Source organism: Solanum pennellii, chromosome 8 (genome assembly GCF_001406875.1).
Source record: "Solanum pennellii chromosome 8, SPENNV200".
Classification (NCBI taxonomy): Eukaryota; Viridiplantae; Streptophyta; class Magnoliopsida; order Solanales; family Solanaceae; genus Solanum; species Solanum pennellii.
In genome coordinates, this window is record NC_028644.1 from 58322481 (window position 1) to 58331293 (window position 8813).

Genomic DNA, 8813 nt, shown 5'->3' on the forward strand with positions numbered 1-8813 from the left:
CAACCTTTGTTGAGGCTCAAAACTTCAAAGTTTGAAAATCGATTTTTTTCACAAATAAAAATCCTATCAAGTGAGTATTGTTGCAAAAATCGATTATGTATTGAGAAGCCTAAATATGAAATCTTGGGTGATTTGGTGCAATTTAAATTTTTGAGCTGTTTTTGGATTAATTTGATGCTTGGATAAAAGGAAGTGGATGAAGTTCATTTTTTGTATATTAATGGATAATATTGTATATCATTGTATGGGTGTATAAATATCTCATATAAATTTATATAATATTGTATATTGAGTTCTTAATAGTGTATATCAAGATTTAAACATTTTTCGTAAAAAAATAAAATATAAGAATTTTGTATATTGTTGTATACCAATGTATATCGTTGTATATCAAACGTATAAGATTTAAATAGGAAAAATTACATAAATTAATACATTTTTAAAAATAATTACTGATTTTAGCGATACTTTTTGTTTAATACCATTTATAGTAATATTGTGATAAATCTGTAATATATATTAAAAGTGAATTATGTATGCAATATATTTGAATTATAATTGTTTTTGAAATATATTATGTTTGTTTGGTAAAAAATTGTCACATTGTATTATAAGTGTATTAAAATGTGTGATAAATGTATTATCTATCATTAAAACTTGTATTATATTTGAATAATAAATTTATCTTTGTAATATGTATTAAACTTGTATTATAAATGAATTAAAAGTGGTCAAGTGAAAAAAAATGCTATTGCTATAAATGGTAAATATTTTTTTATTATAGTATATTTATATAAGTTTTCCATTTAAATATGTTGAATATAATGTATAATTAAAATAAGGGAAGATTGTGCATTATAGCAAACTATTAGTTCAAAATAAATGTAATAACTACAGTTTTATTAAATTACAACTCGCTGCAAACACATTGTCATCCGTCTCTCTCCCCTAAATCTCGCTCGCCATTCTCAGTTCTCTTTCTCGCCTCTCTCACTCTATACAACACAAATGTATAAATTGTGTTTGTATAAAGCGAGAGAGACTGTACATACAAATACATATATCTCCCTCATATACACTTATATTTATGCCAATACAAATCTTCCTTTGTCAGTTCTCTTTTTTCTTTCTCTCTTGCTTTATACAAATGCAATGTATAATTTGTGCTTTTATAAAGTGAGAAAGAGATTTAATATACAAATACAAATATTTTATCTCGATTAAATTGTATATTGACTCGACTTAATTGTGGACAAATTCAAAATTTATGCAGATATACAAACACAATCATTAATACATATACATAGTAGTTATATACATCCAATTATCTAACCGTTATACATATACAATTTATCTCTCTCCACTCTTTGCCCTCTCTCAATCTCTTTCCTAATTTCGCTCTCCATTCTAGCCTTACACAAAGAACATAGACATATACAAACACAATTTTCATAGACACAGATGCTCGATTTATATAAATCGTTGTGATTTATACAAATCATATGTTTTGCTATAGAGCGCAAATAACAAAACTATAACTATAAAGCACAAATATAATATTTATATTTGTTATTCCTAAAATTTATGAAAACAACTATACACAAGCTTAAAATTCTATGAAAAAAATTATATTACTAAATAATACTATAATAACTAATATATATTTTCTAATAGGACCAACCAAACAACCTTTTACCGGCCAATTGTTTATTACCAAAAGCAAACTCTTATTGACGTATACAAAATTAAACTAATGACTTGGTTATTATAGATTTGAGACAAAAGTTGCACTAAAAAGCGTTAGAAAATCTTATCTTTTGTTCCAATAATAATATATATATATATTTTTTTTTTTAAAAAAAAAAAACAATCTTTCTAGGTTCTCTCTATGCTCTATCCATAACTTGGGTCCCCCACTTAGGCACTTTTGTACCCCTTTCCTCTTTGATCTTTTGTTTTGACATTTTAGGAATCCCTAATTCCCTTTTTTTCTGAGAATCAGTTCTTGTTTTTGGCTACTTTAAATTTGCTTGGCTCTTCCTGATTCTTATCATTTCCCAACTGCTGATATTTTACTGTTCAAAGTTCATGTCTTTTGCAGGATATTTCAGAAATATCTTGATTTTGAGGTGAAGAGTCAGTTTTTGGGTTCTGGGTTGGTGGAATTATGTGATTTTCTTGGTGGGTTTTCTTTGTTGGCTTGAAATTTTGGTGGGTTTCTCTGTTGTGTTGTTTTGCAGTCAAGAAACTGACTTTTTTTTTTTGTTTTGATCTGTTAGATTTTACTGTTTATGGTGGAAAAAATTTGATCTTTTTGAGTTCTTGAGGGGGTGGTGCTTGTGAATTAGTTAATTTGGACTGTGTTTGATGAATCTGTAGGAAGGTTAGGAGAGGAAAAATAATGAAGAGAGGGAAAGGTGAAGAGAAAGTTATGGGGCCTATGTTTCCAAGACTTCATGTTAATGATACAGATAAAGGAGGTCCAAGAGCACCTCCAAGGAATAAGATGGCTTTATATGAGCAGCTCAGTATACCTTCTCAGAGATTCAACTGTGGGGTTTTGCCTCTTGATCCTAACAATAATTCAAAGATGGCCCCTCCATCCTCAAGCCAGGTAGAATAAGTTCTCACACCTATGTGAACGTGATATGTCTTTTTGAATTTTCTGTAGTTTGATTTATTGTTTTGAGTGGTTGTTGGATGTTAATTATTTAGCATACCTCTGTCCTCTTGTGTTACAGTTAGTTTCTGTTTGAATTTTTAGCTTTTGTTTCAAGAAATAGAGATTATAAGGGAAGAAAATCCTGTAGTTAGTGTATATGTTAATGTAGTAATATTCACTTAACTTGGTTAGACTTAAGTGCATTCCTTGACATATCATGGAAGGGTCAATTGTTCTCTCTGTATGAGTACAAGTATTTCTCTTTTTGTATTAACTTGTGTTGATATCATCTGGATGTGCCTGATCTTTTGATTTGGGAAGTCCGTATTTCCATCAGAAAGATGTAATATTAGCTGTGTCAATGTTGTATTTTTCCTTGGATTTGTACTGGGGTCAGTGAAAATGTGGGTTTGACATTTATAGTCCCATGTAATTATGTTCTTAATCTGTGTAGTGATATTACTGCTGGGCTTTTAGAGGTTTCTTGATGTTAAACCATCTCTCTCTGGGGCTATATTCATTGACTGTGTAGTTCATCAATAGCTGTTAATTTACTGGTTCGTTGAATTTGTAAGCTGACTTGAAGCAAGTACTTCTTGTAGGGGAGTGGGCATGACAGAGGTGGATATCTCCCTATACAACACCCTCCATCTAGACATGTAGCTGATAAACCACCTGGCCACAGTTCCGATCCCAGTACTCTCTTGCAACAATATGAATTGAAAAAGAGAACAGAAGAGGATGACTTTACGGTCCCCATCTTTGTTAATTCCAAGCTCGGTCAGGCCCATGGGAGTCATAATGTGGATATGGAAAAGCTCTCACCCTCTGGTCCACTGTTTTGTCCTTATAAAGAGTTGGAAGGAGTTACACATCTAACTTTGAGACAGCAGCGCAATAGCCAAAACAAGGAGAATCCCAAATGTACTCTTGCTCGTAGAGAGAAAACAACCTCAAACTCTGCATCCAAGGGTAAACTATCTAGATTGTCTTCTGATACAAGTTGATGTAGATTTTGCATTTCACACCAATATATGAGTCTTCTAATGACTTCCGTACATTATCTAAGTCCAACCTTTCTTAATGACCAGAATGCAGATTGGATCCTCAGGTTGGTTGTAGTAGCATACCTGAACCTGTTAAGGGTACATATGATGGCAGTTCGTATCCTAGGAAAGAATTTGTATCAGAAGAGCAGTTAACTGCTAATGATCTTGTTAATGATACGGAATCCCAGGAAGACAGGGCACACAAATCATTACAAACAGGAAATTTGGACCGAGGTGACGACTTATCTGAGACTTCCAGAGTGGAATCTATTTCTGGAACAGACATCTCTCCTGATGACATTGTAGGAATAATTGGCCTAAAGCGTTTCTGGAAAGCCAGAAGAGCAATTGTCAAGTAAGTTCGTGCTGCGTTCAGATTGACATTTAATATCCTTGTCAGATCATGCAAACAATCAAATATGTAGCATTCCTTTTGCCAGTTGGGTGGAGAAATTTTATTGACTAGCTTTTCTTTAGAGTGACTTTCATTTTCCTGATGGTTGTACTACCCAGTCCCACTAAGATCATAACTTGCAGAGTGAGACAAAATGAACCCCCTTGTATGCATCCTCGTGGTCCTTATAAGTATAAGGGTATGCTCTGTGATATATTTTCATATTCTATAGATAAGATTGCGCCATGTGCAGTTTTAAAGCATGTGTTGAATACAAAGGATGTTTGTATACCAGACACTTCTTTTTGTTGGTACCTTTTGCGTAATAGCATATTTATTTCTCAGCTGCTATGTTTTTAATCATGACTTGTCCATCAATATCTCCAGAGCCCAAATGATCTTTTTTGTGCCGTGTCTTGCCAATTGATGAATTTTGAGTACATATTTAGGGATCTTGAAGTCTTTATAAAAAAAATGTTTGGGCGTGTAAATGGTTGTGTTGTGAATAACACTCTTGAGCTTTGTAGCATTTCTTGTTCATCTATTTGTTTGCATGAGTTTGTTTTTGTTAGTCTTTACAATCTATTATCCAACAATAGGGGGAGAAGAGTTTGTCTTTGTAATCTAAATTTGATACAGTATTGCTATATTTAGGCACAATTGGATTGGATCCAGCCTCTAGAATACTACTTTGGGTAGCTTTTATATTCTCTTAGAGATGTCAGTGGTATCCTATTGCTGGATTAGATATTGCCAAATTAAGGCTTTCCCTGGTATCACGCTTTTCATGCGTTGGGGCTGAACTAATTCTTGAAGGAAACGTATGACATGAGTGTAGGAGTTGTATGACTTTCTCTCTAGATGCCGTCTGATGGTTTCCACAAAGTGGCAATTATTGTTTACAACAGCCCTTGAAGGATCTCAGTGGTGGATCACCTTCATATATAGCAGTGTGGGGATCATGTTAGACTGTATACTTTGTGCAAGGTGAGCTGGCTGGCACTGGAGCATTCTATTGAGTATTGACTGACGATTTGTTATCTTCTGATGGGACTTCTTTTCCTCTTTGTCCTTATTCTTGTGTTGTAAACCACTCTTTCTGGGAACATTAACTCGTTTATGGTGGTGGCATTGGTGTGACAAGAAGATAGGCAACTAGCATGTTAATTGGGAATAAACTATGAAGGATAATGGCTTTAAAGAACACTGTATGTGCTATATTTTGGTAAAAGTTTTGATCATCTACAAAGTAGGAGAAGTTTCCAAACATATCTTAGTCATGGCATAGGCTCCGCTAGGGATTTTGAGCTTTGTGAACATCAGTTCATGTGAATATGACATGTTTTTTGCTTAAGAGAAATAAATTTAGTGGCATTTTTTGGTTTGAACTGGTGGACTAGTGCAGAACTTCTCTTTTTGCATACGTATTGAAGACTACCTCTTTGTGGATTACGATATTACTATTTGGTGTTCATTGACTGTAGACACTTTATATGTTGTGTGCTTAGTCTCTTCAAAATGATTTTTCAGTTGTCTTGTTATATTTAATGTAGTAGATACTTTTGACCTCATGCATTTGAAGAGATAATCTCTTTCTATTTATTATTTGTTCTTTTCATTTTTTAACTGACTCTCTCTCCATTGTTTTGGTACAGCCAGCAAAGAGTGTTTGCAATCCAAGTGTTCGAGTTGCATCGACTAATAAAGGTAAAGCTACTCCAGTGGCTGAATATGAATATATGATCTATAATACTGGTTTTTGTGCATTAATACGTCACTCATGCATTTTTACCTGTTGTTTTAATAGGTACAAAGGCTCATTGCCGGGTCACCAAATAGTTCGCTTGAAGATCCTGCTTATTTAGGCAAACCTTTAAAGAGTTCATCTGTCAAAAGACTTCCATTGGACTGTATTGTTAGAGAATCTCAAAGTGTTCTGAAGCGCAAGCATGATTCTGAGAAGCCTCACTTCAGGATGGAACACACTGCCGAAAGCAATGTGGGAAAGGCATCTCTCTCTACTGTGCAAAATGGTAGTCAACTTTCTAGCCACAAACCATTTTCAGGAACTCCACTGCCTACACCTGTAACAAATGATTCTAATGCGGGTCCTTGGTGCTTCCAACAACCTCCCGGGCACCAATGGTTGATCCCAGTGATGTCTCCTTCTGAGGGACTTGTATACAAGCCATTCCCTGGACCTGGATTCACGAGTCCTATTTGTGGAAGTGGGCCTCCAGGATCGAGTCCTACAATGGGGAACTTTTTTGCTCCAACATATGGAGTTCCTGCTCCTAATCTTCACTATCAAGGTATGGGAGTTCCTTTTGCACCTCCGACTGGTCATGGTTACTTTCGGCAATATGGCATGCAAGCTATGAATCCACCAATTTCATCAACTGCTAGTGAAGAATCGAACCAGTTTACCATGCCTGGTTTACAACACCAGTTATCTGGAGTAGTTGATAACGTCAACATTCAACATCAGGACTCAAGTAATGTTCTGAATCAGAAGAAAGAAAATGTCCCGGATGTTGTAAGGTATCAATCCACAAAAGATAATGAGGTACAAGCCAGCAGTGCAAGTAGTCCTATTGAGACAGCAGGAAGAAACATGCTCTCTCTTTTTCCCACATCTCCAGTTACTGACAACCGTGATGGTAGCCCTCAGGCCTGTGTGCCTGATAATCCAGCCAGAGTTATCAAGGTTGTACCTCACAATGCAAGGTCTGCTACAGAATCCGTAGCTCGGATATTTCAGTCTATACAACAAGAGAGAAATAATATGACTTAGGTTTCACACATCTATAAGTAGCTTACCTTGTGAATATGACCATTTGCTCATCCAGAGTAAATGTAGTAGTTTCAGTCAATTTGTTGTATCTTTCTTTTCTACAGAAAGTATGTAATAGCTGTATTTTAATTTGGTTGCTGTAGATAAGCATACCTGCAAATTACATTGTATGTTTGCCCAGTGATTGCTTAGTTCAGCTGTTGTATGCTGATGAAGTCGATTTTGTTTTGTCAATCTATTGAGTTGTAATTTATTCTCACTTTCAAATTGTATTTTTTACCTTTGAACATCTATAGTACTATGGAGCAGGATAAAAAATGTTCTTAGTGTAGTACTTATTAAAATGCTGTCCTATGTCTAACAATACCCTTTTCTAACTAATGATGAAATGACAATTGATGAGTTATTTAATGAAACAAGTTGCAATTTCCCTTATATTATTGGTCCACATAAATTTGGAAAACATAGCATGGGTTAAAGAGCAGATAAAAATGTGTTGCTTCACCAAATAGTTGATAGTGATGAACTGAAGATATTGATGATGAAAATCACAAAGAGGATTTCATATCTAAATTTTGGGATTATTTATAGGTGATTTTGAGCTGATCGAGATTGAATTCGTCAGTATATACTTCGTTTATACTTCATATATATTCAACTTTTCAAATGTATAGTCAGAAATATCAATGTTGTCTTATCTAACCTAACATTAATATCTAAATGTCTCATTTAACTTTACCTCATTTCACATTTATGCCCTTCAACTTTAGATGTCCATACATAATACACTTAAACTTGAATAAAATTGAACCACAGATACAAATAATACACATAGAACACAAATTGTCCCGTAAGATGCCAAGTATGACATGTGTAATTTGTTCATTAAACTTCATACAAGTTTAAGTGAGTTAGAGGACACAAATATAAAATGAAATCATATTAAACATATTATGTACTTAATAACAAATTATCAATGTATAGAATTGTTATTCTTAAGCCGAACTCATAAACAGATCTTCCCCTTAGGTACTTCAACTACGCCATTTTTCTATTGAATTATTGAACCACCCATAATTTATTTTTTTTAAACACTGCTGGCTGATTTTGATAGACTTCTCTATTATAAATATCTTCAATTGTGTTCGTATTGTAATGATTTTGATTGAAGGAATGAAGATAAACTCTGTGTTAGTCTCATTTGTTTTCTAATGTGTTCAAATGACTTAAAGTAAAACACAATTATTCTCGAACATTTTCACTATCAATTGGATTAATGTGTTTATGTATCATGTATCAATACTCTTCACAAAATCTAGTTCCATATCAACCACCGGTGTTTAAAAGGAACAAATTATGGGTGATTCAATGATTCAACAGGAAAATAGCACAATTGAGGCCAAATACATAACCAGATCCTAAACTTATTGAGTTTTTTCCCTCAGGTACCTCAACTATGTTGTTTTCCTATTGGATCATTGAACCACCCATAATTTGTTTCTTTAAATACCGTTGGTTGATGTGAAACTAGATTTTGGGAGGGGTATTGATAGAGGATATATATGTTGTTTCATAACTCATTAGTCCAATTGATAGTGAAAATGTTCGAGAATAATTGTATCATACTTCAAGTCATTTGAACACATTAGAAACAAATGAGACTAACATACAATTTGTCTTCATTTATTCAATCAAAATCATTATAATACGAACACTATTGAAGACAATTACAATAGAAAAGTCTATCAAAATCCATCAACAGTGTTCAAAAGGAACAAATTATGTGTGGTTCAATGACTCAATAGGAAAATAACATAGTTAAAATATCTAAAGGTAAAAACTCAACAAGTTTAGAGATGTTTTTATGAGTTCGGCCAAATATTAAATTACTCAAATATTCAAATCAAAAGAAAA

General features: G+C 33.6%; 1 protein-coding gene across 1 annotated transcript; it reads left to right on the forward strand.

The window, feature by feature from the left end:
- Positions 1 to 1876: 1876 nt before the first annotated feature.
- LOC107028929 (protein EARLY FLOWERING 3-like) lies at positions 1877 to 7210 on the forward strand. Its single transcript, XM_015230177.2, has 6 exons — positions 1877 to 2181; positions 2280 to 2614; positions 3265 to 3634; positions 3754 to 4066; positions 5761 to 5812; positions 5913 to 7210. The coding sequence occupies exons 2-6, from the start codon at positions 2402 to 2404 to the stop codon at positions 6897 to 6899; spliced, it is 1935 nt and encodes a 644-aa protein (XP_015085663.1). The 5' UTR covers positions 1877 to 2181; positions 2280 to 2401; the 3' UTR covers positions 6900 to 7210.
- Positions 7211 to 8813: the final 1603 nt, after the last annotated feature.